We start from the raw sequence: 27,280 nt of genomic DNA, 5'->3' as shown, positions 1-27,280 counted from the left end.
TGACTTCGGCCTCTGTGTATCTGTAGCCTCAGATAAACAAAGCCTCAGGATTCTTCAAGATTATTCAGGCTACTATTGCTGAGAGAGGCAGGTTCGTATCCTCCGTACCGTTCTTTTCTAGCCCGTCCTAGTTGGATGGTACAATAAGTTTGCCTGAGAACCAAGGCAAACATTCGTATACCCGTCCCTCCGCATCGCTATGATTCATGTCCAGTGGCTGTTCTCTCCTTCGCCTTTTCTTAATTCCCCACATTTAATATTCTCTACATCCCCCCCACCTAATGTTATGACCAAAAGAGTTCCCTACAACCCTCTTCAACTACACGCGCCATGAATATCTCCCCCTTTGTCCCGCGGCTTGCCAAAGTCCTGCCACTCGACTCCGACTCCCTCACCCAGATCCTCACCTACGCCGCCGACCTCTCCAAGGAAGAAGCCGCCGACCACCTCAAAAACCTCCTGGGTGACTCCCCCGCTGCGTTTGAATTCATATCAGCGTTTAACTCGCACCGGGACGAGCGTCAACAACAATCTACCACACCGTCGCATCCGTCGCCGTCTCAGACACCAAGCCCCAGAGCAGGGTCTACAAGGAAAAATAAGAAGAGCAAACCGCCACTACATAGTGCGGGCCCTCCACGGAGGCCTGAGAATTTCGGAAATGTTGCTGGCGGTTATAAGAAAGCAGACTTAGATGAGGATTATATGTCATCGAGAAGCCGGGCGCTGGATGTTGGACCGAGCTCGAGTTTGAAGATAACTTCGCACCAGGGATCTGCAACATCATCAAGGAATCAATCGCCTACTCCCCCAGTAGGGGGTGGAGGAGGAGGGGGATCGAAGGCCCCGCCCTCTGCAGCCGGACCGGTGTTATCAGATCTTCTTCCAAATGTGAAGTCCAAGGCGGCAAAGCCTTCGAGGGCTGGAGGAGGTGGAAGTTCTGGGACTGCGACGCCGAAGGGATCCCTGACTACGAACAACATCTCAGATCTAACAGCAGCGATTGCTGCGCTGGAAGTATCTACGAACCCGACGCTAGGTGGTGAGAAGAGGAAATGTACATGCTATGGGACGCTACATCCGGTGTTCGATGCAGCGCCGAATTGCTTGAGCTGTGGGAAGATAATCTGCTCGCTGGAGGGGCTGCAGCCGTGTTCGTTCTGCGGGACGCCATTGTTATCTAACGATGAGATTCAAAGTATGATTCGTGAGTTGCGGGCGGAACGGGGCCAAGAAAAAATGCGCGCGCATAACGATAGCCTTCATCATGAGGGCGGCCCTGGAGTGAGTACTTCCAGCCCATCGCAGTCGTCTAGTAAGTTGGATGCTGCGAAAGCGCATAGGGACAAGCTTTTGCAGTTTCAAGCGCAGAATGCAAAGAGAACGCGTGTGGTCGATGAGGCCGCGGACTTTGATACACCTAACGTTTCCTCTACGATGTGGATGACACCGTCACAGCGAGCGCTGGCGCTCAAGAAGCAACAACGAATTATGCGTGAGATGGAGGAGAAAGCACGACCGGAATGGGAGAAGAGGAAGACGATTATGAGCTTAGATATCAAGGGCGGTCGTGTTAGGAAGGTGTATCAGGCCGCGCCAACTGAAACTACTTCCGCGGCAGCGGAGGACGAGGAGACAGAGGATCTCTCCTACGATGTCGGCCGCCAACGAAGCGGCGGTGAGGCATTTAGTCGCAATCCTCTGCTTGCGGCTGGTGGCCTCATGCGACCTGTTTGGAAAGCGCCTGAAGAGAAGAAGGGAGAGCCTAAAGAGCGGCAGCAGACGTGGCGAAGAGTTCAAGATGACAAAGACGATAACGAGCAGTGGATTTTAGACGGAGGTTTGCACGGTTATACTGAGTCAACATCAGAGACGTAGTAAAAATCGACTGGGCACAAGACCCAGACCACTAAATAAATATTCCCACTGTTGAAACAATCAAAAGGAATGGGCCTGTATACTCGGGCTATTATATAGAAGACATGTAAACTGGTGGACAAGCGAGTCATGGTTGACAACGGCTGCGGACCCCTGAAAGTTTACCCAACGATATCGCCGTGGACATGTGGAATATGACGGTATATACCGTTGAATTAAAGCAGCTCTGTAGGCCTGAAATCAATATTTTAAGGCAATAAATGAAAATTCTCCCTGCCAAGTGCCAATGTCTTACTCCAGGTGAACTGTCACTGAGGACACGTGAACACGGAGTTTGTCCACCAGGCACTCTTCGCCCCTACCATTGAAAGATGTTGACAACTACTCCATTTACAACCCCATGACTTTCAAGTCCCTAAATTCTCTCCTCAGTGCTTCCTTTGCGCCGCCTGGACTTATATGTCTGCTCAATGCATTCCCTCCTGACACCATAACAACCATCCCCTATCCGCGACCATTATAATGTCACCATACAACACCCTCCTAACAATCACAGTCCAGAGCACTTTTCTCAATGCAATTTCCAATATACTGGCTCAAATCATAGACCAGTGGAAGAAAGATGTATGTTACCCTTCCAATCCCACCCCTCCCCTAGATACGACCCCCGTAGACTAGGTAGACCTTCTTTCCTCCCCCTTACCATAAAAAACAAAACACCGCAAGTACAGCAAAGTAATTAGAACCGTTGGCATTTGTTATATAGAAACCGTTCAGTCTGAACGTTCCCGCGTTCCTTCAATTCATCATATATGGTATTATCATTGTGCCCATCAACCACTGGTGGCAGCGTTGGTTGGAGGTAAGCATATATCGTATTGGAAACCATGCCCCCCGTCAAAGTTGACCAATCCACATTTTACTAACATGCTCATCACAGGTGACATTTCCGGGCTTTTTATTCCAGGCAACGACAGATGCAGGCTCATCGTCGTCATCATCTTCTAACCCCAGTGCACTCCCACTATCCACCATTCCCAATGAAAAAGGAAGCCAGGAAGTTGTCGAGGTCAAAGACAAGTTCATCCCACGGAGGGTGACAGCGATACCACCAACTGGAAAGCGAAGACGCTTTTACAATTTCACCATGAAGCTCTTGTTAGACCAGACGGCTGGCGGAATTCTGAACATCGTTCTGTTTGTTGGGCTGATTAACCTGCTTAAAGGCGCGACTTTGGATAGGACTTGGGAGTTAGTTCTTGAGGTATGGCCCCGTATTGACGCCGTTATACCTTATCTCACTGTTGTTCCTGGATGCTACTTTTTGATGGCGATGCTAACGAGAAGGCAGGACTTCAAACCAATCATGATAGCCCGGCTGAAGTACCGACCTGTTGTATCAACGTTGTTGTACACAATTATCCCACTGGACCGACGAGTTGTTTTTGGGAGCCTCACCGGAGTGCTCTGGGGGTGTTATTTGAGTCTGTACGCAGCTGTTTAAACGCATTGCAAGATCGTGGAGTTGTTCTGGGGTTGGTGTTGCGTTGCAGCGTACCATAGGTTCCAGCCATGGCCCATTCATCAAGTTATAAGATTAACATATTTCGTTTGCGTTGTGTCTTTGGCTGATTTCGGACTTTGTTAGATTAAACAGGATCTTTCTTTTTATATAATATGTATTAATTGTACCGGATGCCAACTCTGTTGGTCACTTACTAAGTTCATGAGCATTGTTACAATCCCGCGTGGGAGGCGTTATCTGATTATTTTTGAGCAGTTTGAACTCTTAGATTGCTAGATGTCATAGACCTATTTAGAAACAAAATTCATAGTGATACATTTCCATTTTACAATACTGGCTGCCTCTTTTGTTGGCGCTGGGGATAGGCAAGGAGCCCAGCTACTGCAGACAATATACAGGAACATTTGAAGCCTTCGCGGAGGTTCAAGGTATGAGAAAGGTAAAGGGACAAAAGTATGAACAAGAGAAAGAGGAAAAAGAAAATTCGTCACGAGAGTATCCCCATTATTGTGGGGCCTTCGTTCCCTCTTTGCTTGCGACGAGCGCAATCAGAGCCGCGCCAACTCCACTACCATCCTTGGAGATACCAATTCGTACCTTTTTCTCGCCGGCTGCACCGACCTCAGGAACTTCACGTAGAGCCTCCCGTATGTATTCCTCGAAGTTAGGGTAGTACTCGACCAGACTGCCATCAACACCGATATCTACCAGATCATCAGTCTGCAGCTTGCCCGTGGAGATGAGGACAGCGGCTAGAGGGACGGCGCTCAGACGAGCTGCACGCTTTCCGATTGCGTGAACCACGGTTTGAACGGCTTTGCAGTCGTTGTCGCTTGGACGTTCAATCTTCAAGTGCTCCTTTAGTGCAGACTTGATCTGCTCATAGTTCTTGCTTTTGTCCGCTTCGACTATACTGAGCAGGCTGGTGTCGATACCCCATTGTCGGTAGAAGGAGGAGGACTCTGGGACAACGACATCTGATGATGAACTGGGTCTGAAGAGACCTAGAGAGTCGTTGCGATGCAGGTCAAGCAAGACCAAACGCAGGATCTCACCCAAAAACATACCAGATACGCGCTTTTCAAACATTTGAATACCAGGGTTGTTGCTATCGGCATCCAGCTGCTGATCGTATTTGGTGTTTGGCAAAACGCTTAGGTGGTTGTCGAAGCTGCCCCATTCCGCATTGATGATCATTTCACCAGTTGACTTGTCATAGTCCGAGTGCTCAATCTTGTCCATCTTGGTAACCCTGTCAAGTTTTTCGACATACGCACCGTTCGTGCCTGTCCCGAAAATGGCACCGAGAAAAGTCCCAGTTTCACCGGGAGACGTATATGAACGAGCCATCAGCGTGCCAACGGTATCGTTCACAAGCGCAGCCACGCGCACAGGGAGATTCAACTCATCAATGGCACTTTGAAGGAGCGCGCAAACGTCCTGGCCTACCGCGTCGGGGATATCGAAGCCCTTCGTCCAGCGAATCAGGGTACCCTTGTTAATTCCCAGCTGGCGCACAGGAAAACTGAATGTGAATCCTAGATCGAACAAGTCCACCTCCTTAGCCTCTATCTTCCGCCTCAGATGAGCCTCGAAGTGCTCGTTGTGATGAATGCGCAGGAATGACTCGATCTGGCGCGCGAGGAAGAGGAAGAGCTCCTTTGATGATCCTGACGTCATCAATTCGCGAGGGATCATAATTTTGGACTGCGTGAGCGAGAAGGTATTGTTGCCGTGCAAATCGATCGAGCACACCCGGAAGTTGGTTCCTCCTAGGTCGACGGCCAAGTACAAGCCCTGTTATAACTAATGTCAGAGCCGTCCTGATCGTGCTCGTGAACCGGTTCTCGTACCTTCTCGGTGCCATTGGGCACGGACGTCACGAACGTCGGAATTTGGCTTAAAGTTGTGCCTTCTTGGGAGAGCCCTTCGTCAATCTCTCTAATATACTCCTTCACGCCTCGTTGTACCTCATTCGGCGGGTAGTCGAACTGGTTCGCGATGCGCTCAGCTTCTTGCACGAGGGCAGACATGATGCAGGGAAGAACTAGATGGTAGAGAGGTCAGTAACGGAGGACAGACCAAGCCGAAATAAAGGCGGAAGAATCCTACCTGGGTGTAGACGAGGTTCTGAAGCAAGGACGGCGATCTGTCGAGGGAATGGAAGTAAGGAGGGGCAATGCGGAGGAGATTCTGGGGAATGAGGGAAAAGTATGGTGGAGATATGAGGATAGCAGTAATGGATGCAGGAGGAGCGAAGAATATTAATTCCTCAGACGATAAAAGTGAAGCAAGACGGGGATATTAATTCCTGGATACGGAGGGGTCGATGAGGTCAGTTGTCAAGGTGAAGTGGGTAACAAACTGTCTCTGTTTGCGGGAGCGCCGGCCGGCGGGGCTCCACTTCCAGTCTGTTCTTTCTGCGCGCGTCTTTGCCCGACGCGGGCTATCATCGGCATCTCTGGGCATTGAGATATTTTGCTCGGGTTCTTTCGTAGCTCCTTTGCATCGAGTCCGTGTCCCGAGTGTTCTGTAGAAACAGCGAGATTATTGGCGGACGCCAAAGCGAGTCCACGGCCTTCCATCTCTGATTCTCTGACGCTCCGAAACGTAGTGGGGATGGCTCGGGGTTTTGCTTCACCGGTGAGAAACAAAGGTTAGAATTGGGGCAGGGGACGGAGACACGCGAAAAGAAGACATGGATGTCCCTAGTGCGACCTGCAGGTTCAAGTCGTCAGGAAAAGAACCACCCCATTGCTCGACCACCTAATCTTGGTGGACATGAGCCGCTCGCTGCCTTGCACCTGACAAGACCATTATGGCACATCCTGAAGTCTCTTTGAAGGTCACGCTCGTTTGTCAATTCCGTCTCGATTTCCGGAGAAACCTCCGTGATATTAATGACTTGAAGCGGTCTAGTTGTTCTTGGTTTCTTGGAACGCCACCGTGGACGCTATCCATCGCTTGTCTACAGGCCCACGTTGCAAGCTTATGCTGTAATTGTGAAACTGACAATAATGTAGAGATAACGAGTAGAATCTTTGCATATTCCATGCTAGCTGTACAAATTCTGCATGCCTCAATTGACGCCTTCAGTATCAAGAGAAAGGTTTGAGGATGGTAGTTGGAGGTTTGACTGCTGCGATTCTGCCTGCGTGCATTGTTAATGAATTAATCGCAGATGCGAGCTGAGCGCAATCAAACTTTACCGGTATTGTTCCGTCAAATTCTGATAATATCTATGTTTCCAGGTACCCAGGCTCTTCGCCACGATTCCTTTGGCGTAAGTCCAACCAAGTATCCTAAAATTCAGTTATATGATTTTAGGGCTTCAGCGATTGCTTCCATTGAGTCTGATAATTATCATAAGCCCACGGTCTACATGCATATAAAACACTCTATCTAGATAATTATGATATACCGTGGACGCGAGAACAAGCTTAGAGATTAACGTGGACTTTTTTTGCCGTACCATTGCGGACTTTATGTTGGAGAGCCAGGATCTGACGAGTATCTGGTTCGTTGGTATGGGCCTATACAACGAGCTTAGACACCCATCCTTTTGCGCAAAATGTGAAATGAACTCTCGTTTTACTACCATATGCGAACTGCTCGGACCGGCCCGACAGTGGTTTAACTATGTCGACCATATTCGACAGATTTCACCCGCGGAGGCAGCCCTAGTCTGGTGCAAAGTCTTCATCAACTTGGCCACTCTTTTTTATATATTCACTGCTGGTACCGCTTTCAGCATAATTAGGCACCTTTTTAGAGCGGATATACCCAACGCTTTTCATTGCGTGCCGAATGCCTATTAAGCTAGGTGGTAGTCATCGTAATGTAGAGTGAACTTCATCCATACATTATACTTACACTCGTGCAAAACATCGCAATTATTGCCGAATTGTCCGCAATAATAATAACAATAACTTGCTCCGATGATGGAATCCTTATGTAATCTGAGCAGCACATCAAGAGACTTATGTAATCTATGTACCTTGGCACGTGACCACCGCCGGCGGAAGTCGGCTGCAGTATCAACCTCCATTCCGGACGACGACCTTGAATAGCTCCCCAATTAACTCTTTACACCCCATTGCGGCGCGCGGTCAGCGGACATATAAGGAGAACTCTCATATTCGGACAAAAGTCTCCAAGTTTTCCTATAAAGACAGCACATAATGGGCGCTGGCGGCTCGAAGCCCGAGGCCTCGGCCGGGTCAAAACACATTTTCGAGAGGTACGATTCACTATCCCAAGAGCACAATGATCTTTATCGAAGGCCCATTGGATTGTTTGAGATTTATTAAACATATTACTCGCCTCAATGGCGCTTTCTCCAAAGATAATCTTGGAACCCGAGCGATTTGAATCTTAGGAGCTAACCAGATAAAACGACTACAGCAACTCCCCAATCCAATTCTCCTCCAACCTCGTTGATGGCCTCCAATCCAACACCGAAGTATGTCACCCATAACAGTCCAAGAACTATACCAGAATGTGGTGGTGGGGGAATGCAAGATTCTAACAAAATCAACAGACCGACTCCGCCCGCGCCAAAACCCTCGAACTTGAAATCCAGGCCCGCGTCGCCAAAGAACTTGAGCGCCTCCGCGCTCGCGAACAAAAAACCCTCGCCGAAGTCGAGAAGCGTCTCGCGGAAGCCAGGGACTCTGCTGCCGCCGCTACCTCCGCCGCACCCGTAACATCAAACATCAGCAGCTACCCAGCCGGCTCACTAGATCTCGATGCGCCCCGGATCCCGTTCGCGGGCCGCGAGTACACGCCTGTTGCGCCCGCAGCTGCCGAGACTGCAGCCCCCATTAACCGCGAGCTGAACCGGGAGTCTGTGAACTCGGAGATTGAGGAGCTGAGACTTAAGCTTGAAGGGCGGAAGAAGCTGGCGGAGTTGGATGGAAGCGTTGCGAAAGCACAGGCGGATGTGGCTAGCTGTTTGAGACTGAATGACCGACGGCCGCTGGATTGCTGGCAGGAGGTGCAGAATTTCAAGAGAGAGGTTGCAAAGCTTGAGGAGGGCTTTGTGGATCGGATTGTGGGTTGAATTTTTTTTTTGATGTGATGTGATGGGCCTGAGCGATATCGCTGTGAGAACAGAGCGTCTTTGCCGAAAATAGAATTGTTGGATTTATCGGTACTGTTCATTATATTACTTGTATACCTACTTTTTACTTGAGGTCATATGATTTGTTTTACGCTTAATGTGCAAGAACTACGGCCGTGGCCCACAGACAGGGGGAGATTCTTCCTTGATAAGCAGCATATGGTTTATTCGCACATCTAATCTATGGGTATCATGCCATCATACATCACTTTCGAACTTGATATGTTCAGAATTCCAAAGGCCGAACTGGGTTCAAACGAGCTCCCAGAAAGCCAATCGACCCACGGTCTCTCCCGCATTTCGAACAATGCACATATTCCTATCTTTGCTCTTTCGCTTAGAACCCTTCGCTGTATCCCTTACTTTCGATACAAGTATCGAGCCTATTCCCGTGCCCTTCCCTTCGGAGAGGTTAAAGTTCCCTGTCGTAAGAAAGCCGATGAGGTCCTCTTCCAAAGGCAAGGGAAGATGTTCTTGGTGGCTGGAGGATTCAGCGCTTGACAAGAGGGATGCGGCAAGACGTTGTCGGGATGCGTTGACATCGTCTGCATTCACATTTCGTTGGACTTTTGGGACGGCCTGGCCTGGTGTCTCTGGTCGTGGGCTCTTCGACATCAACGATATCCATCTCTGCCGGAGTTCCGCGTTATTCGAGGGAAGTCGGTAAATGCGTGCTCGTGGAGTAGGGTGGCCGCGAGAATGGAGAGTGAGCTTCACTGTTGCGAGAGCGGCCTCGCTGACCTTAGGTGAAGTTTTGCCGTTGATAACAAGATTTGCCTGGGGATATGGCAGTTGATGAATGTTTAATCGTGGTTCGGCTTCTTCTTTCTGCTTCTCAGCTGATGCCTTGTCAGTTTCTGGGTCTTTTCCTTTGCCAGTAGTTGTACCCCCCTCTTTCACTGAGGAGTCATTGCCAGATTTAACTAGTTTCTCCCAATCGCACGCCCAGCCATGACCGATTTCGCCCTTCTGGCCGTTTCCCAGATCCAGTGAGTCGAATTCAATTCGCCGTCCTTTCGGGCGTCGTTCCCATTCCTTCTTGGCTGCTTCACGTTCTCGTAGGCCCCATTTCCAGCCAGCACGGGTGCCCGGGAAGTCACCCGGAAACCATGGCTCTCCTGCTTCGAAGGCGAGCTGTTGCTGCTCTTTCAACCCGCCGAACCTCGGGTTACCTCCACTCGAAAGCGGATAGTACATCAAGGAATACCACACCGGAGCCACACATTTCCATGGGAGAAGTACAGTCCAGGTGCCGAGTGAATTGCTGCTTTTTTGTTGAGAGCTACGTCTGCTTGCCAATAGAAGGACGGGTATTTGTGGATCAGAAGCTTGAGGGGTTGGGTAAACTCCGAATCCTGCCTCAGCGCGTCGTCGGTTGATGGCCTTTTGGCTGGCCAGGTCGCGGCTAGCCGCTAATCGGTTGCGACGGTCAAATATTGCCGGCGGTGTTGGGTTTTTATCGGAAGGCCAGGTTGATAGCAATATAGCCAATTCCTGCATCCTCTGTTCAGTAAATGAAGGTTTGAGTCTTTGAGGAGGGAAGTGTAGACGGGGGTCTGATATGGAGAATGAAAGGAGCGCATTTTGTGGCAGCGAAGAGGGATTTGTAACCCCCAGTAGACCACGCCATGTGGCCTCTAAACTGTCCGCCGAAGCATCATTCCCCCCATGGTTCAATGGGCGTAATGCTGCAATCAGCGCCTCAGTTGACCCTGGACCGGTAATGTCGATGCTACCAATCTCGAATCGGAGGTCCTCAACCATGACTGGTGGGCTTTGCTTCTTAGATATCCCAAGCAGCTCGTTCCAGAGGCGCAAAAATGCAGAAGGATGTACCCGGACGAACATCTTCGTTCTCACTTTTTCATCCGACTTCTTTTTGCCGTTAGCATTAGCATCAGCATCTACCATTTCCACGTCTTCTGCTGTTCGTCGGGCACATTGTATCAAAGTAACGGGTGCAATCGGCCTCTGTTGCCCCTCGGATTCAAAAACCCATGTGCGGAGGCTCCTCACGCCAGCTCTCCATTTCCTCCCCTTCACACCCCAAGCGTCATCCCCGACAACGCCCACGCCTCTCAAGACACTCTCCAGAGCCGCCCCCGCGCCCTCGAGCTGAATGGTAGAAATATAACTCATGTCCCAAGCTACTGCGCCCCTAGCACCACTCGCCCGATGCGCGGGCCTATAGCTCTTCTCCGTCGGCGACAATGGCACCGCAAACCTCCACAACGGGTCTCTCGACGTAGCCATATGAGCACGTTTCGCATGAAACATGTGCGTAGGCAGCCAAATCTTCGTACGCTGCCGCTTTTTGTATTTTGACTCCGCCGGCGGTGGTCGTGAAAGTTTGTTTTTCTTGATCTTTGGAACTCGCGGGGCGATAGCAAACGAGTGACTCCCTGCTTGCTCCAAAGCCTTTTCGTCATCCTTGTTTTGCTTCGCCCTTAGAGCGGCTCGTTTGGCTTTGCTTTTGGCATTGAGGTTCTGTAGACGTCTAGCGGTCTCAAGGCGGATTCGCATCGTCTCGGAGGGCTTTCGTCGCCTGGCGGTGACAGTCGGTGTGTTATCCTCTATCATCTATTCATCATTTAGAGATAAGCGAAACGGTCTGGGAATATAAAGTAAGGATATAACAAGTCCGCGTCAACGGTCAATGCTGAATGATAGATCAGGAGATATACCTCTCTCTTCGCCCGAGCCCTCAATCTCCCGGGCACTCTTTTCACATTGTGGCTAGCTGTCCGCCGTCTTAGCGATCGAGGTACCTGCTGAAACGCACGACTGGTGAGGGCGGTTTTCGATCGTTGGATGCCGGACTCAAGGGAGCGAATTTCGAACTCGCGAGCTTTGACGTAGGCAGCTACATCGAGTTCTCCCGTCACAGAAAGTGCTGCTTCAGAAGACTGCACCGCAAGTGAGCGAGCATCGATGGTCTTCGCGCGTTTGCGGGCTGCGGCGGAGTTTTGGCCCGAAAACGCAGTTTTGCGCTTTGTCGGCTGGTTGAGGGCCATAATGGCCGAGGGGCGGAGGAATGACACTTCGCGATGGCGTCGAAAGTGGCCTGGGAATTAAAAAAAAAAAAATTCTTGGTCTCAGACTTGGAGCTTGAGAGCTGCATCCGTCAGGGTCTGGATTCCGCGTTGGATGGAACTTTTTAGCGCGTTATCCCTCCCGGCCGAGAGAGAAGCGCACAAAAATCGAGAACCAATCGAAGTCGAGAAGAACAATCCGACAGCGCTTGAGCAACGTAGATCTTGTGGAAGCTGGGGTAATTAATATTAAGCTTACTTTGGTCTACTGGTTCTTGCCACCTGGTGTTCAATGTTTCATGCTATACTACCTGACATCGCGCGTTCCTCTACTCCACTCTTCGTCGAAGTATACATTGAATACATGTCAGGAAATTTCAAGGATGCTCTTGAGTGATTTTTTCATAGCTTCGTAAGGCATTGCATTCCTCTATATGCGGAAGTTCTAAATCTAATATGAACACCTGTCTTCGCAGGCTATTACCCCACCGATGGAACACATGCGTTCGGCTAGAACACGTCTATCGTTTCTTGTTCATGATTTACAGGTTCTTGATAACAGCTTCGGCGCTAGAGAACTCAAGGTGGTTCTTAGCAGGCTCGAGAGCGGCGTAGGTGACCTTGCCGTGGTCAAGGACGATGGCGAAGCGCTTAGTGCGGCCCTCTTCGTCGGCCCAGCCGATGCTCTTGGAGAACTTGGCCTCGGGGTCGGAAAGGAAGAGCTAAGAGACTTTGGTCAGTGGCAATTCGAAGTGTGCAGACGAGGTGAGGGGAGAAAACGTACAATGTCGTCATTCTTGACTCCGTTGGCCTTACCCCAGGCGCTCATGACGAAAGCATCGTTGTAGGCGAGGACAGCAACAACGTCGACACCCTTCTCGCGGATCTCAGGGAGGCGCTCAATGTACTCGGGGACGTGGCGAGCAGAGCAGACGGGGGTGAAAGCACCAGGGAGGGCGAAGAGGATGACCTTCTTGTTGGCCCACTCCTTGGAGGCGTAGTAGTTGATGGGGATACCGCAGGAGGTGATCTCGCCCTGTTCCTCAGTCCAGGGGATGTAGCTGTTAAGGCACAGACGTTAGCTTTTGAAGCCAATTGGTTTGCTGGAAAATAAGAGCAACTTACGAGAAGGTAACGTCAGCAGGGAAGCTGTCACCGGCCTTGAGTCCAGACATTGTGAGTGATGTGGTCTTTGTGTTGTGTTTTGGAAGATAGAAAGTAGATTGAGGAAAGGTAAGAAATCGGGCAGATAGGATTGACTTTATAGCACGGATAGTGAAGGAAAGCAAAGGAAAAATCGGGAGGGGGGAAGGTGGATTAAATAGGAACGGTGCCAGAGTTGCCGTTGGAGATCGCGCCTTCCAGAAAGAGGAAGGGAATGGCGCAGTCCCGAGCAACAGAGACGCCATCCATAGTGAGGTGATCCGAAGCAGAGGGATACCGAACGAATTCTGTCGATGATTCGCCGGTCTGTATTATCAAGAAAGAGGGCCGAGACTGAGGCCCCGCCAATTGCTCGAGTTCCGAGTCCCAGGAGGCCAGCACCTTACTAAGTTCCTCCCTCATCCCCCCACCATGAGTGCTCTCTTCGGCGCCGCACCCACGCAATAGTAATACTTTGCTATCTAGACCCCGACATTGACTAATCCAATCAAACCGAGTGATATCACCGGGACTCTCTAGCCTGTGACTTCGCCCGTTCCAACGTGGCATTTTCGTACGTCTATCGATTGCGATGTCTCATATTTACTCTCGAGTACAGGGTTCACACCGCACTTTCTACTAACCCCTCCCCCAGTGCTTTCAAGTTGAGTGGGACTTCAAGCTGCATGTGGCATTGGCTCACTGACGCATAAGGCCTGTCTTGGGCCGTATTTTTCAAGGTCCTCAGGACTGAGGAAGATATCTGAATTTGCCCCTCCATGTCGAATTGTGCCTGAGGCGTACAAGAGGCGAACTGATTAGGCTGCCTTCTCCAATCCCGACTTATCCTGAAGTGAAAATAAAAAAAATAAAAAATAAAACCTAATGTTCCACCGCCTGCCATTTACTAGCCAGAAATAGTGAGGAAACGCTTACCGCCGAGCGGTACCCCTCCAATTGACGGGCAAAATTTCCATGGTGGCCCACGACCGAATGTCGCCTCGGGGCTTAGCTCCGAAGACCTTCCGAGATACGGTCCCTTTAGTAATTGTAGACTCGGGGATTTGGTACAGCGTGTTAATAGATTAATCATGAATGCTCTCTTTTGCCCCGTGAGCTCGGCGATAGGTATGCGCGTTTACCACTTACCAGGCTAGCTGGTCGCCACCGGAAATAAGCGTAGTCCCCCACTATCCGAGCCGCCGTCGGATCTTAGACTCGGTTATTGAAATCTGATAAGATTCGCCGCCCGGGTGGCTGAACGAAGAATACTCGGTCGGTTTTGATTTTGCAGAGATCGTAATTCCAAATATCTCGGGGTCTTTATATGCTCATATGAAGGGTATGCTGAAAACTTTTTCTCCTTGTGCCGTAAACCCTGCAACTGCAAACAGTTGGTATACAAATACGAATACAAAAACATGGAACAACCTTCCTAGGAAGGCTACAGATTGGTAGTAACTTGGATTGAATACAGAAGTTTCCCATTGTTAGGGACATGATTAGAATCTAAGGTTTTGGACTGTATTGGTAAGATGTACTCCAAAGATATATATTCTATTGACCTTGACCGTTCGACCGTGAAAACACGGGTGGCATTTAGCTAACCGGCCTTCCATCTTGCTTTATAAACTAACATGCTTCTACCCAACCGTTGGTAGACTCCAACCCTTCCTTAGCTGGCGTTTCAAGATGTACTCCAAACGTATATATATGTCTGACCAACCATAGACGCCGGACCCCTCCTCAGCTGGTGTTACTAATTTCAGAGTAAGCCACAGCACGTGATGAAGCTTAACCTATATATATCACTGACGTGTTTGACTATTTATGTTGTTAACTGAACAGTTTATCTGTAACTATTTTAATTCAATTACTCCGATTCCGGTAGCAATTATGGCGGATCTCAAGCCTCCGTTTACCGAAGAGACAGCAAGGAAGAAGGTCAAGGTAGCCCAAAACCTCTGGAACACCCAGTAAGAACTTCTCTAATTCCTTTTACCACTCTAACGGCCTTTACAATCTGCCCTGATCAAGTCTTCCATTCCTACTTCTTTCCATTTCTTTCCTTTTTTAAGCAGTTTTTGTTATCACTATTTTTGTTAACCGTGGAACTCTGGTCGAGGCGTGAGATGCCGATCCATCTCAACCCCTTGCATATCGCAGTTCCACGCGTTTAAACCCAGCCTGCACCCCTCATCCCCTCATCCCCTTCTATGTAGGATTGCAGTTCACGCTCGAGCAACCACATGGTGTAGATTGCTTTATTGCAGAGAACGTAACATAGTTTACAGGCTCGTGCTTACCTAGGATGGCAGAGATCCCGTACGCGTTGCCCAGGCATACACACCGACCTGCATCTGGCGCAACCGCAGCTCATTCTTCTCCGGAACAGAGGGAATCATCGACTTCCTAACAGCGAAGTGGAACCGCGAAAAGAATTACAGACTACAAAAGGAACTTTTCTCGTATACTGATGACCGTATCGCTGTCCAGTTCTGGTACGAGTTTCAGGATGCCAGCGACTCCATGCGGTGGAAGCGGTGCTACGGACTTGAAGACTGGACGTTCGATAGGGAAACAGGAAAAATGCGTAAGCGGATGATGAGCGGCAATGATATCCTGCTTGGGCCTGATGGGAATGGTGAAGGTCGATGGTTTGTGGATGGAGTTGACGTTGACGATGTAGATATTGGGGAGGAGCACTGGTGATTTATTTGCGCTCCGGACGATGAGGGTAAATACTTTGCAGCTACTATTATGAATGCTCACCAACTTGCAGCGGACTCAGCAATGTCTAAGAGATTAAAACTGACAGTATTCTTGGACGGTTGGAATGTTTGGCCTGGGTATGTTGATCGAACTTGGATGGACATCCCTTCTCCCTTGAGTGAACATATTCGCCCCTGTGCTCTGAACTCAAGCGAAGCAGCACGGGCTGGAAAAGCTGTTCGTAATATCGCCACAAAGGAGTCATGAACTGGACATGAGAGCTGATCGGACATTATCTGTTGCTGCATATGGGATTATGGGTTATGGTTATATTTGGGTGTTGTAAACGAGGTATGACTTCGGGACGTAGGTCATTGATCACATTGGTTAAACAACATCAATTTAGATTGAAACATCCCTTTGTTGAAATATACCCTCTATTATTAAATGGAACATAATGTCCGAAAGACCACCAAGGTGAAACTGGTCGTGATTACACTAAGCCGCGCTCCCTTTAGGATCGATTAGAATCGATAACGGTTGGAATTATCTCTGCAGCAATATCTTCATGTTTCGTCTCAAAAGTCGTCACCGCATACGCTGGGAGAATTGATGTTCATAGTTGAGTAAGAAACACATTCTTCAGTGTGATGCCATTTGGTGTCGGGGGAACAAAAAGAATCCTGCTCAAAACAAACAGCTCGGTATCGACACTGGTCCATTCCACAGCATTTGGCCTCGCTGTGGCATGCCCAAACCTTTCCAGCTGCCCGGTTTTGTACTTGGTGGATCTTGGGCATGTGTTTTGGTAGCATTTTTGCAGGAAATTGTCCTGACATTTTGGAGGACTCCCCGAGGCTTGTGCCGGACTGGCATCGTTCCCAACACCACTTCACGACGACTGGGAGCCTTCTTCCACCATCCTTGGCCTTGGAGGACCTTCAGTCTTTTCAACCGGTGCTCGCCTGCTCGACGGCTTTGCGACTACTACCCACTAACCAGCAGGGACTATTCGACAACACATCTGAGGACGCCAACTGATCGATCAGTTGCCGAGTATCTATTTCTACAACAACACTCATCTCTGTATGGTCCTGCACATACAATAATCCAAACTTTGAGGTGAGCGAATCCCTGCAGTTAAAGCACATAGCCGCCATATGCTGTCTAGCCTAGTCATAACTAAACTGATGGATAGTACACCATACTGTCCACATGTGCCTTTCCGATAGGGGATTCGCGTCGTGCTAGGGTATTTCCTGGCAATGGAGGATTCGTCTCCTAATTTTTATTCCAGAGCAATGCGGTCACCCTTAACCGATGCCAGTAACAGAATTAACAACTGCCAAACACCAATTCCAGATAGAGCATCGATGAGAGAGGAATACATGCTGACTTCACCGGAACCAATGTCCATCGTGACCAGTCCGTTGTCGCCCCAGAGCAATGCGGATAAGAACTGTCTCTCGCCAGTAGTCGACTCCAGGGCGGGCTCGAAACGGAACTCTACGATATCAGCTACCTCCATCATCTCGGGAAAGGGGAAGAGAAAGACTCATGTTGGACCATGGCAACTGGGCAGGACTCTTGGGAGTGGGGCGACTGGCCGGGTGAGGCTTGCGAAACATGCGGTCACAGGCCAAACAGCGGCGATCAAGATCGTATCTAAGAAATGCGCTGCCATATCTCAGAGTGACAGCATTGCTGCGATGGATAGAAGCGCAGGGAACTTCGTTGGGAGTGGAGGAAGGCAGATGCCGTCCGGTATTGAACGTGAAGTGGTGATCATGAAGCTCATTGAGCACCCTAACGTCATAAGTTTATATGACGTGTGGGAGAATCGCGGAGAACTGTGAGAAAAGACGAGTGTTACGACTTTCTACAGAGCTGACAGTGATTAGGTACCTCGTTTTGGAATACGTTGAGGGAGGCGAGCTCTTCGACTACGTTTCTAATCATGGCCCGCTGCCAGAAGAAGAGGCTGTTCGACTGTTCCGACAGATAATAGCTGGTCTTGGGTATTGTCATCGCTTCAGCATCTGCCATCGAGACCTAAAACCGGAGAATATCCTCCTAGACGGAGAGCATAACGTCAAGCTCGCTGACTTCGGAATGGCTGCCCTTCAGCCTGAAGGGCACTGGCTCAATACCTCCTGCGGAAGTCCACATTATGCCGCACCGGAGATCATTTATGGCCGCAAGTACAGGGGCGCCAGTGCTGATATCTGGAGTTGTGGCATTATCCTTTACGCGCTCTTAACTGGGTTCCTCCCATTTGATGGAGGTGATCTTCACAGTACCTTGCAACTTGTTCGACGGGGGGACTACATGATTCCGCCAAATATCAGTGACGAGGCAGCAGACCTTATCCAGCGTATCCTACAGAAAAAGCCAGACGACCGCATCAGCATGAGGGATATTTGGCGGCATCCTTTGCTAAAAAAGTACGAAAAGTTCCACCAGGCTATATGCAACCATCACCTTGGCCCCGCGCCTCCTCTGACAGCCCAGGATTGCGGCCCGCCAGTTGTAAGACAAGACATTGATGTGGATTTGTTGAGGAACCTGCAAACTTTGTGGCATGATGTGAAACCGGAGAAGCTCATTGAGAGACTACTAAGCCTTGAGTAAGTGCCTACTTCTTTGTTCCACATTATGTCAACTACGCAATCTGGTCTAACAGACCATCCATAGGGCAACCCAGGAGCGGATGTTCTATTATGCTCTGGTGAAGTTTAGGAACGAACAATTGGAAAACTACCAAGGCCAGCCTCTAAAGTATTCAGCAAGTGATTACCACCACATTTCACGAGGACAGGCCCGGCTCTCTAAGCACCTGCGAAGCCGCTCGCAGCATGGATCACGGAGGCGACCGCAAACCCCAGCCGCCAAAGAAACCGGCAAACGCAAGCCCTCCGTAAAAGAGCCAAAATCATCATGTACGGTTGAGAGTTACGACCCTTTCCGATCGCCTTTCCAGCGTGTGCCAGACAGGTCACCACAGTACGCACGTGTCACCATTCACCGAGATGCGGCTGCGACGAGCCCTAAGCGTGTCGAAGTTGAGAACGACCCCTCAAACCCATTCCTCGACATTGAGCACGAGGAAATCGAAAGCCAACAAAGCCCACCGTTCAAAATAGTGCGGAAAAAGAGACCAAGAGTCAGTTCAGTTAAGTCGTTTCAATCCAAGACCTCGCTTGCTTCACGTCGAGTGCCGAATTCCGTATCCAACCCCCGGTCGGCCAGTTACAAGCGAAATGTTTGCTTCCGCCACAACAGGAACCGTTCACAAAGTTCCGTATCCGTCAGGGCGAAGATGCCTCTTTCCAGACGACAAGCAAGCGAAGGAAGTCTCGTATCATCGCTTGGGGATGACCCGTTCTCCGACCCACGAGGTAGCCCTATGTTACCGGCTCAACCAACAATGGTCCGTGGTGCTGGCGTCGCCGCCAAGCACAGTATACAAAGGAAGGTACACCATTCTGACTTCACCTGGAGAGATGACGCGCGCAAAGTTTCGCACGAACTCAGCCAGATATGCGAAGAGGCTTTCAATGGAAGTTCGCTGTCCACTGGATGTACGGATACCACCTGCGCAGGATCAGAAACTCCTGCTACCTCTGTATCAATGGCCAGCCCAGGAGCATCGGATCACCAGATGGATGATGGCAGCTCAACTATCTGCATCACCGAAAAGACACCAGTGCCATCGCCAAAGGCTTCTCAAGCCAGCAAGGAGCTAGAAGAAACCCGCCGAAAGCTCATTGAGCACTCAACGAAGGATGGCTCCAAAGACCTTCCGGGGTATATTACAACAGTAATAAACCATCTTGATCGGCTGATCGAACAAGAAAAATTGCGACACCATGGAAGGAATTGCAAAGAAAGGGAGCCCGGCAGCAGTTCAATGAGTGACCTACACTCCGGATCCTCATTGGAGCCCACCAGGCTCTCAATTGTGTCCGAACATTTGGACACGATACCCATAAGGTCGGACAGCCTAAATGCTGGGAAGGACGGCAGACAAGCCTCAGGCTCAACTGATGCAAGCAGTCGAAGAAGTGACATTAGCCGCGGAAAGCGCTCAATTCGAATGGTACCTCATAGTTCCGTTCAGTCCATGGGCAAAACCGATCCTCTGACAGTTGGCAAGACCCGCACAACCTCAGAGCAGAGTGATGTGGGATTTGATACAGTCACCCGAGCAATATCTACCAATAGACATTCTCGCGTCCCTTGCGAGCTGGATCCAATTGACGAACATCCAGCGTCACCTCGACGAAGTGCCGTCCGAACCTCTGACCACAAGAAGTGGTCTTGGTTTAGGAAATCCCAGAATATTGAAGACGATATCTCGAGAGGATCACCTAGAGTAGTTAAACCTCTACATCCAAGCTCAGCAACAGTGGTCGTCCATGACGTTCGCCCTACAGGAGAAACTACAACCACGCCGGAAAGCCCACCAAAGCTCCGAAAACCATTATCGGACACACCAAAAAGCTCTTTCTGGAATTTCATGAAGAGAAAGACTCACAAGAATCCTGGTACATTAAATACCCATTGACCTCATCTATTGACCTCCGTCACTAACTGAAACCTCACACTCAGACCCTGAACCAACACCCCCATACCCGTTCCTCGATGCTCGTCTTGATAATGAACAGCAACGCCAACCACAACCACAACAAACAACGCAACAACCTGAGCCCAAGAAACCTAAGACTCGCCGAAGCCGGCAGTCCGGTGGGCGGAGTAACAACTGGTTTGCCCGCGTATTCCAATTCAAACCCGCTACGCGCGTCGTACCTCTTAATACAACCAAGATCAAAGGCCGCAAGGAGATTTACAAAATCCTGCGCGAATGGAAGCAGTACGGCATCGAGGACATTCATCTAGATAAAGCCAACAGTATCATCTATGGCCGAGTTGGTGATACAAACTGTACGTACCCACGGTCCCTTCTAACCCTTCTCATATCCCTTGGAGTACAAAGACCAACCCTCAACCCTACCTCATGACATAAAGAAAAACGTAACTCACTAACAGTAACCTCAAAACAGTCCTCCACCTCCGCCCCGTCGAGTTCTCTGCAGACTTTTACACAGTCATCGAAGACGGCCGACAAGCAAACCTCGGCCTTGTCCGGTTTCGACAAGAGCGCGGCGCCGCGTCCTCATTCAACAAAGTCGTCGACACCCTCTCCATGGTCATGAAGCAGCGCGGCCTGGTAGTCGAGGACCCGATCCGTGCAAAGAAAATGGTGCAGGTGCTCGATGCTTTTCCCAATGCGTAACTACACTCAATAACTGCATTGGCCCACCCACCCACCAACTCGCTCACTCACTCACTCATCCACTCGCTTACGCCGCCCCTCATTCGTTCAATTGGCTTGAGCTATATCATCTCATATTACATAGCAATGCTTTTGATTGAAGCAGTTAGCTAGCTAGCTGGCTGGTTTGGTTGGTTTGTCTTTGGATTGATATACTTGCCTATCTATTTACTTTCCTTCCTCTCATTTGCCTGGCTTGCGTTGGCTTGATTTGGCTCCGGTGATACGACGTCCGCTTTTCCTCTACCGACATGCATACGTACTGCATACAGCAAGTGACTTTCTCACCACCCCCACCAACCGCTCTGGGATCCGAGGTGGCCGGCTCCATCCTAAGAGCCCGCTGCTGACGGAGTCGGCACAGCCACAGCAATCCCCATACTACTGAGTGCGAGCTAGCCACCCGTTTCTCCCCCTCGTTTCATGCATTTTATTGCCATTTCATTTGTGTTTCTGGGAGTGACGGGTTAAGCTACTTTTTCATGTATGTGCGAGCGTTACTTTAGGGTTTAGTAGTTAATCTAATGTAATGTCTCCCTGCCAAATTTTCCTTCTTATCAGTAGATGAGGATCGAGTATGTGATCTTGTATGTAAGGGACCTAAGACCTAGAATATTCAACAATGTACATGTAGGCTAGGGATATGCTAGATAATGCAAGAATAGATAGAGTGATCATGATTTGCAATGATAACTAGCTAAAATATGATCAGACAGCCTCCCAGAGTAAGATGAAAAGAAATATTGATATAGAAAACATATTAGAACGGGCAGTAAACAACAGAGAGAGCCCCCCTTTTCGCAAAACACGCGGTGTAGTTAGCCACCCAAATAGACGGTTGAAATGCAACAATACAAAAACCGTAGGCGAAAGGCCCAACGCAAAGACAGATAGCCACCCGAAATATACTGCAAGTGCAACAGAATGAACAAGGCGTATTGGATCGACAAATGCCACGCAAATCACAGAAATCCTTCCAGATCAAATCGACGGCTAAAAAGCAGAATTCCGCACCGGTCTTCGCTTCGTGATAACAGACGCAAAATACCGCCCTCTTGATGCAAGTCTTCCTCCCAATTTCAGAGTGGCACCAATCCGAAGGAGAAACATAGCCCGGAGTGATGCCCATCGATAACTGGTTAAAGACGACAGGAAAAAAAAATTTCCATTAACAGGTTGCCCCGAAATAGTTTATAGTCGTAAATCTTGTCTTGCAACACCCACGCAATATCCGCGTGGACGATTTCGGTTGTTTTTCTTTTTTTCTTTTTCTTCTTTTTTTCCCTTTAATTGGCATTCTTGGTATTTGACGTGAGACGAGAGACCGACTTAGCGTCTACAGACGACAAGTTGCGAAACCAGGACAAGAACCAGCGGCGCATACAAGTGGCGATTCCGCACGTTGTCGCGTATTTGCAAGAGTCGAACCCAGTTGGTGAATTTAGTGTAGTCTCGTCCTCATGCCAAAACTATAATCGTAGATTGTGCCAGCACAATTCATTGTGATACCCCAGCAGCTTCACATCAGCCTTAGACGATACGAAACAAGATATGTTTCTGTTCGATCGCGCCAGAAATAAAAAGATCCACGGGGCGAAGCAACACTATGTGATGAAGCTTTGCAGCTTTAGGTCTTTTTGGCCAATTGTTTCAAGTTTTCTTTCTTTTCTTACTCTCGTTTCCGATCTCCGGTTTCCAATCTCCGACCACATCCAAAACTCCGATTCGAACGTCGAAATGGGCACCCGGCAGAGGAGCGTAAAAGAAGCGTGTGACCTGCACACGAGCGAGCCGCGCCGAGCCCCACCGTCTTGATACAACTTTTCTGCCGTTGTAAATCTCGACCTCGCCACCTCCTCCGACGGGCCGGGTTTAATCGACAATATTCAGTTGCCTACTGGCCTAGTCCGCGGCGGTCCAACGCATTGAGCATATCGCTATCGGTACTGGATCGACCCGGGTTATCACCGGGGTTGAGCATGTCACGCACATTTAGTCCATTCCGCGGGGCTGATCCCGGAGTCGAAGTGGGCGGAGGCGTGATCGCGCTCTGAGTATGCATTGCAGGATAGGGCGATCCGTGAGGGGAAGAAGAATGGCGGTTATCGTACGCATAAGCGGCCTGAGGCGAAGGACGACGGTCATGCGGAGGTGGGGGATAGTACGGAGCGGCACGTGGCTGGTACGGAGCTCCGCTGACTGGTGTCACAGGGGCCAAGTTGGTCGGATCGGGATAATCAAACCCGGACCCGGAGCCTCGGCGAGGTCTCTGTTTGAGAGAGAAATAAGTTTAGCTTTTCATAGAAACCAAATGCAAGGTATGATATGAGTCATTGGGAACCTACATGGTCTTGCTGCACAGATGCAAGGGGTGGAGGTGCACCAGCATATGGAGGATACATTCCCTGAGGTGGCGGGAGCGACGTTTCTGAACTGCCCTGGGGTTGTTGTTGCGGAGGCAGGGGTTGGCCGTGCGCACCATAGAGCACAACCGGCTCTCCCCCAGGGCGCCCTCCATTCTGACCATTTCTCATGTGTGGGTAGGCGGCGTGAGCAGGGACGAAGGCCTGGGTCTGGGATGAAACTGGAGTAAACATGCATGGCTGGTTAAAGCGAATGCAATTGCTGCAACGGCCATCTGGATTGCTATCAAAGCCCGAGCACCGGATCTACCGTTATCGAACCGTTAGCCACTACATAGCATACAATTGTTTTGAGTAGACCATACCTTCCGTCGCCGACAGTAGCGACATGCGATGGCAGTCCTCTGGCGCGGAGCAGCCTGGTAAACGACCGCACCCGGTGCAGATGGAGGAGCCGGAGGTGGAGGCTGCTGACCATATACTTCTGGACGGTAGGCACCTGGAGGAGGGGGTAGTCGGTAGGGATCTGGCTGGGCGTGGAGTGGGTGAACGGCAGCCATATTGGGTTGAGGAGGGTATTGCGACGGAGGAGGATATTGCGCTGGCGGAGGGGGATACTGGTGGTCCGCAGAGGGAGGAGGGTAGGAAGCTGGAGGATACTGGAGGAAGGAAGTCATTAGTTTAGTATTGGTCGGGTGCAGAGCGAGAATTGAGGGGATCGGAGGATTTGCAGGGGGAGGCGTGCGGTTATAGTTATATAGAGCGACAGCGACAAAGAAGGAAGCCAAACATACAGGAGGATATTGAGAGGCAGGTGGGTAGTGNGGGCTCTCGTCGGGCTGACTGGTGTTCCACTGAGGCGGTGGATACTGTCCCTGTCGACTAGGGCCGCTGTAGTCGTGGGGATTGGACATTGGAGACGAGGGAGGCGAGAGGCTGCCTGAGAAACGGGAGAGACGGACTGGGGATTAAAAGGAAGGGAGATGCAGGATGATGTATGAGCGTCGGGACTCCCGTCGTTGGCGTCGTTGGGCTCAAAGCACAGAGCACAGTGTAGGGGGGAGTCTGTCAGAATCAAGACGTAACGAAAGCGTTTGCTGCGTATGTAACGGTATGTACGTATGTAACGCTGTAAGGCGCCGTAAGCCGTATGGCCGAAGGTGTACGGAGACGGTGAATGGGCCGCTGAAGGAGCGAATGAATATGAGTAAGATGAATAATAACACGGGAGCTAATAAGAGGCGAGGATGCGCAGTTCAGGTTCAGAAAAGAGGCCAAATCACAGTGGTTGTCCGTCGGGTGATGTGCAGGGCTAGCATAGCCTCGTGGTCACCTGAAGCCCAACGGGGAAACAGACGCGAAGAGAAAATGCAGCGAGAAAAAAAATGGGAAAGGGCTGAAGAATGGCTTAAACCTAAGAGGGAAGATGAGGCTAGAGGATGGAAGGAAAAAGAACAGGGACAGTGACAGGGGTGCGAAGTGGCGGTGGAGGAGAGCCAGAAAGGCGGAGATGGGGTGATATAAAGGGAGGAAAAGGGAGAGTCCAGAAAAGCAGCAGAAAAAAAAAAAAGGCTGAGAGCCTCGGGCTTCTGATGATGACGTTGACAGTTTATGAGTGCGAGAGAAGTGTGATAGAGCAAGCGGATGGGAAGATGAAAAAAAGGGAGGAGGGATTAAAAAAAGGAAGTGAAATAAAAAAAAAGAATAGAAAAAAGCAGAAATGAAATAATAAATCAAAAAAATGAAAACGAACTCGACTCACCAGTGGTGGAGAGGCAGTCAGCAAGCAAGAAGGAATAATAGCGTCCACTACACCAACCAGTCTGGCAGTAGCGCGATGCAAAAGTCAGTATACGTCCAAGCACAGTTCGTTTGTCGAAACCACTTCCGAATTGCTGCAGCAGTGCAGCAGTGCAGACAAACGACGAAGACTCAACGGGCCCGTGGTACGTGAGGGCGCGGATTCTCGTTGGCGTGGGAAAAGAGCGAAATAGCGAGAGAAGAAGTGGAAGAATTCAATGGCAGAGATACAGAGTATTTTGCTAATCGACTAACTACGAGAAATTTCTTTTCAACACTTCGACCAGCTGGAAACGACTCCATCACAGAGTCTGGGTCGCCGCTCGGCGGTCCGTTCGGGAGGCAAGGAAGGCGGGAAGACTCGCAGATGGGGAAGGACGAGGAAATGGGATGCGTCCTGCAATTGATTGTCTGGGTCGATGGGTCTTTCTCTTTGGCCCTGCGCTGGATACGAATAATCATAATATGGGCGAGGGTGAGTGCCTCGACATGACGGCTCAAGGCTTGAAGAGTCGAACCGTGCTCTCGCTAGTGAATGATTCACCGCAACGGGAGCAACCTTCAGAGGATCTCAAGGCAGTGGAGTGGCGAGGGAATCGAAATTCAACCGATCAAACAAGCGGTCATGAAGGCCAGAGGCTAAAGTAGAAAACCTGAGGTGTCCCTCAGCGGGTGGGACCGCGGTACAGCGGTACCCAACGCCAAACGACCCATAGACATGGATGAGGACTCCCAAGCCGACGCTAACGCAGCGATGGCTCCATAGAACCCGGACAGATTCAGAGATCAGCTGAAGCCTGAAGCCTGAATGACGGCCTGTTCGAAAGGGACGCCGGGACGGGTAAAGGCGCCGTGACGGAACTCCCCACTGCTCCAAGCTATTTTAGTGCTCTTTGACCTCTGTTTCTTACACAATACCGACTGTGTATTAGTACTTTGTGCCCAGTCTCCGAGGAGCTGCCGGGTGGTTAATGCTGGCCCGTCCAGGCCTCCTGGACAGTCTGCACAGGAATACTTGTACTGCCCGGACTGCAGGGGACTCGGGACCTCGTACATTGCTAGCTGGTGCTAATAATGGTGCGATACCCGCCCGTTCTCTTCACGCTGAGCGGGAGGCTCCACCCGGATGATAGCCGCATTCCCGCCCGCTGATTGGTGCTGCAGCAGGCTCTTCGAGTCTTAGCCGTTAGGAAGCCTGTGCGGTCTCTGCCTGCCCTGTCCTGCCCGCTCTCGCTCCCACTCCCACTTCCCCCCTGCGCCGAAGCACCCTGCTGGCCTCAGCTGACTCTCTGGCCTTGAGTTTGAGCCCGGCCTCAGCTCTTCGATTCTTCCAGTGCTGCAGATAACAACAACAACCACCACCACCATCCGGGTCGCGCCATGCTACTGCCTTATTGCTGGTACCGTACCACTGCCTCTGGACGCCTGGTTCGCGCTAGGAGACGCCGTCTTCGCAAGCTCCCATCGAGTTCCTTTCCAGCGGTATTTGCGAACCATGGTTGACTCCGTTAGTGTTCCAGATTTCGGTTCACCGCAATAACCGCGTGTTTTGTCCCCTTTTCGTCTGACGCATTGGAGCCCGCTAATTCAGCCTCCAAAAACCGAGCGGAGACATGAGCTGTCGTCAAGATTGTCGGCAAGTCTGCGGTACCGCCGGGGCCCGGTCAAGTGGTACTCGGTCGATATGTGTGCGACAAGTGCGAGGAGTCGGACTCAGACATTCAAGGAGATTTGGATAGCGACTTTCGGCCCTGGATTTCCGGACGTATGCAAGGTATTCTAGGAACAAGCGCCCTGTCCCCGACCTAAGCCCGCGCATACTACATCGACTCCTTGCGGAAAGCCAAAACGTACCTTCTCAGCTATCTTGTCGCTCGAAGCCTCGAACTTGAGGTCGCAATCTCCTGTCGCTGCATGTTTGCGAGAGCAACTGCAAATGCAAGGAAGTTTGCAAGGGAGAGTCGCTTGAATAAAGCAAGTACCAGCAAAACTTTCCCGGGACTCGGAATATCCTGTGCATATCCACCTTGCTTACAAACCGGATGCATTGCAGGGTTGCAGTTCATACTGTGGCATTTTCACATTCGGTGTCCTGTCAGCATGCAATATAGCGCTTGGTCAGGATTCTTCGCATTGACAGCGGAGAAACACGATGCCTGTCGGCCGCTGGCATGCGTAAAACTTGAGAATGCAATTCGAGTCCAAGACGACCATACGCTCACTCTACATCAGCTGTTGATTTCCTGTTTCCGTTGCCTCCTTTGCGCATACACGGCTTTAACGCGATGCAAGGAAACCAATCCTCATGGACGCATGTGGAAATGCAGCTGCGCCCTCTTGCTCTTGTTACCACGCGGCCCCCCCCCCCCC

At 50.4% G+C, this 27,280-nt stretch overlaps 12 protein-coding genes across 12 annotated transcripts; 8 read left to right on the top strand and 4 right to left on the bottom strand.

The window, feature by feature from the left end:
- Window positions 1–217: 217 nt before the first annotated feature.
- On the top strand, window positions 218–2,268 carry ASPSYDRAFT_48272 (C2HC5-type zinc finger protein). The gene has a single exon (XM_040847597.1). It carries the CDS (start codon window positions 331–333, stop codon window positions 1,876–1,878), a length of 1,548 nt encoding a protein of 515 aa, XP_040699812.1. The 5' UTR covers window positions 218–330; the 3' UTR covers window positions 1,879–2,268.
- On the top strand, window positions 2,237–3,696 carry ASPSYDRAFT_182958 (uncharacterized protein). Its single transcript, XM_040843523.1, has 4 exons — window positions 2,237–2,502; window positions 2,645–2,740; window positions 2,819–3,142; window positions 3,230–3,696. Exons 1-4 carry the CDS (start codon window positions 2,401–2,403, stop codon window positions 3,380–3,382), a joined length of 675 nt encoding a protein of 224 aa, XP_040699811.1. The 5' UTR covers window positions 2,237–2,400; the 3' UTR covers window positions 3,383–3,696.
- glkA (glucokinase glkA) lies at window positions 3,675–5,623 on the bottom strand. The gene is made up of 3 exons (XM_040845946.1): window positions 5,516–5,623; window positions 5,257–5,450; window positions 3,675–5,200 (listed from the first exon to the last, which is right to left on the bottom strand). The coding sequence occupies exons 2-3, from the start codon at window positions 5,434–5,436 to the stop codon at window positions 3,908–3,910; spliced, it is 1,473 nt and encodes a 490-aa protein (XP_040699810.1). The 5' UTR covers window positions 5,437–5,450; window positions 5,516–5,623; the 3' UTR covers window positions 3,675–3,907.
- Window positions 5,624–6,672: 1,049 nt separating this feature from the next.
- ASPSYDRAFT_397177 (uncharacterized protein) lies at window positions 6,673–7,317 on the top strand. Its single transcript, XM_040845950.1, has one exon. The coding sequence runs from the start codon at window positions 6,889–6,891 to the stop codon at window positions 7,219–7,221; it is 333 nt and encodes a 110-aa protein (XP_040699809.1). The 5' UTR covers window positions 6,673–6,888; the 3' UTR covers window positions 7,222–7,317.
- Window positions 7,318–7,584: 267 nt separating this feature from the next.
- ASPSYDRAFT_60136 (Mic19 family protein) lies at window positions 7,585–8,465 on the top strand (the record flags this gene model as incomplete). Its single annotated transcript, XM_040849804.1, has 3 exons — window positions 7,585–7,643; window positions 7,808–7,865; window positions 7,944–8,465. The coding sequence occupies 3 exons, from the start codon at window positions 7,585–7,587 to the stop codon at window positions 8,463–8,465; spliced, it is 639 nt and encodes a 212-aa protein (XP_040699808.1).
- A 312-nt stretch (window positions 8,466–8,777) lies between these two features.
- ASPSYDRAFT_157031 (ribonuclease P/MRP protein subunit POP1) lies at window positions 8,778–11,539 on the bottom strand (the record flags this gene model as incomplete). The annotated part of the gene is made up of 2 exons (XM_040842613.1): window positions 8,778–11,105; window positions 11,210–11,539. 2 exons carry the CDS (start codon window positions 11,537–11,539, stop codon window positions 8,778–8,780), a joined length of 2,658 nt encoding a protein of 885 aa, XP_040699807.1.
- A 560-nt stretch (window positions 11,540–12,099) lies between these two features.
- ASPSYDRAFT_92197 (peroxiredoxin family protein) lies at window positions 12,100–12,732 on the bottom strand (the record flags this gene model as incomplete). The annotated part of the gene is made up of 3 exons (XM_040852629.1): window positions 12,100–12,279; window positions 12,342–12,618; window positions 12,683–12,732. The coding sequence occupies 3 exons, from the start codon at window positions 12,730–12,732 to the stop codon at window positions 12,100–12,102; spliced, it is 507 nt and encodes a 168-aa protein (XP_040699806.1).
- A 1,815-nt stretch (window positions 12,733–14,547) lies between these two features.
- ASPSYDRAFT_48264 (uncharacterized protein) lies at window positions 14,548–15,764 on the top strand. The gene is made up of 2 exons (XM_040847596.1): window positions 14,548–14,676; window positions 15,019–15,764. Exons 1-2 carry the CDS (start codon window positions 14,597–14,599, stop codon window positions 15,410–15,412), a joined length of 474 nt encoding a protein of 157 aa, XP_040699805.1. The 5' UTR covers window positions 14,548–14,596; the 3' UTR covers window positions 15,413–15,764.
- A 176-nt stretch (window positions 15,765–15,940) lies between these two features.
- Window positions 15,941–16,631, top strand: ASPSYDRAFT_397027 (uncharacterized protein). Its single transcript, XM_040845945.1, has one exon. It carries the CDS (start codon window positions 16,161–16,163, stop codon window positions 16,536–16,538), a length of 378 nt encoding a protein of 125 aa, XP_040699804.1. The 5' UTR covers window positions 15,941–16,160; the 3' UTR covers window positions 16,539–16,631.
- A 46-nt stretch (window positions 16,632–16,677) lies between these two features.
- Window positions 16,678–20,708, top strand: ASPSYDRAFT_157411 (serine/threonine-protein kinase; the record flags this gene model as incomplete). The annotated part of the gene is made up of 5 exons (XM_040842637.1): window positions 16,678–17,264; window positions 17,314–18,039; window positions 18,107–19,959; window positions 20,024–20,356; window positions 20,476–20,708. The coding sequence occupies 5 exons, from the start codon at window positions 16,678–16,680 to the stop codon at window positions 20,706–20,708; spliced, it is 3,732 nt and encodes a 1,243-aa protein (XP_040699803.1).
- Window positions 20,709–22,087: 1,379 nt separating this feature from the next.
- On the top strand, window positions 22,088–22,602 carry ASPSYDRAFT_396664 (uncharacterized protein). The gene has a single exon (XM_040845936.1). The coding sequence runs from the start codon at window positions 22,299–22,301 to the stop codon at window positions 22,560–22,562; it is 264 nt and encodes an 87-aa protein (XP_040699802.1). The 5' UTR covers window positions 22,088–22,298; the 3' UTR covers window positions 22,563–22,602.
- Window positions 22,603–22,641: 39 nt separating this feature from the next.
- ASPSYDRAFT_34003 (Zn(II)2Cys6 transcription factor domain-containing protein) lies at window positions 22,642–24,024 on the bottom strand (the record flags this gene model as incomplete). Its single annotated transcript, XM_040845174.1, has 3 exons — window positions 22,642–23,016; window positions 23,093–23,416; window positions 23,476–24,024. The coding sequence occupies 3 exons, from the start codon at window positions 24,022–24,024 to the stop codon at window positions 22,642–22,644; spliced, it is 1,248 nt and encodes a 415-aa protein (XP_040699801.1).
- Between the last annotated feature and the right edge of the window lie 3,256 nt (window positions 24,025–27,280).

Source organism: Aspergillus sydowii, assembly GCF_001890705.1.
Source record: "Aspergillus sydowii CBS 593.65 unplaced genomic scaffold ASPSYscaffold_10, whole genome shotgun sequence".
Taxonomy (NCBI): Eukaryota; Fungi; Ascomycota; class Eurotiomycetes; order Eurotiales; family Aspergillaceae; genus Aspergillus; species Aspergillus sydowii.
This window is presented reverse-complemented; position numbering and strand designations above follow the sequence as displayed.

What these genes read in the sequence shown, in the direction of transcription:
- ASPSYDRAFT_48272 (XM_040847597.1), top strand. Translation starts at nt 331, where the DNA reads ATGAATATCTCCCCCTTTGTCCCGCGGCTTGCCAAAGTCCTGCCACTC.
- ASPSYDRAFT_182958 (XM_040843523.1), top strand. Translation starts at nt 2,401, where the DNA reads ATGTCACCATACAACACCCTCCTAACAATCACAGTCCAGAGCACTTTT. An exon ending in TAGACCAGTGGAAGAAAGAT is followed by an intron (nt 2,503 to 2,644) that starts GTATGTTACCCT and finishes TTTGTTATATAG; the next exon opens with AAACCGTTCAGTCTGAACGT. An exon ending in GGTGGCAGCGTTGGTTGGAG is followed by an intron (nt 2,741 to 2,818) that starts GTAAGCATATAT and finishes TGCTCATCACAG; the next exon opens with GTGACATTTCCGGGCTTTTT.
- glkA (XM_040845946.1), bottom strand. Translation starts at nt 5,436, where the DNA reads ATGTCTGCCCTCGTGCAAGAAGCTGAGCGCATCGCGAACCAGTTCGAC. An exon ending in TGCCCAATGGCACCGAGAAG is followed by an intron (nt 5,201 to 5,256) that starts GTACGAGAACCG and finishes TAGTTATAACAG; the next exon opens with GGCTTGTACTTGGCCGTCGA.
- ASPSYDRAFT_397177 (XM_040845950.1), top strand. Translation starts at nt 6,889, where the DNA reads ATGTTGGAGAGCCAGGATCTGACGAGTATCTGGTTCGTTGGTATGGGC.
- ASPSYDRAFT_48264 (XM_040847596.1), top strand. Translation starts at nt 14,597, where the DNA reads ATGGCGGATCTCAAGCCTCCGTTTACCGAAGAGACAGCAAGGAAGAAG. An exon ending in CAAAACCTCTGGAACACCCA is followed by an intron (nt 14,677 to 15,018) that starts GTAAGAACTTCT and finishes CTAGGATGGCAG; the next exon opens with AGATCCCGTACGCGTTGCCC.
- ASPSYDRAFT_397027 (XM_040845945.1), top strand. Translation starts at nt 16,161, where the DNA reads ATGCCCAAACCTTTCCAGCTGCCCGGTTTTGTACTTGGTGGATCTTGG.
- ASPSYDRAFT_396664 (XM_040845936.1), top strand. Translation starts at nt 22,299, where the DNA reads ATGTTTCTGTTCGATCGCGCCAGAAATAAAAAGATCCACGGGGCGAAG.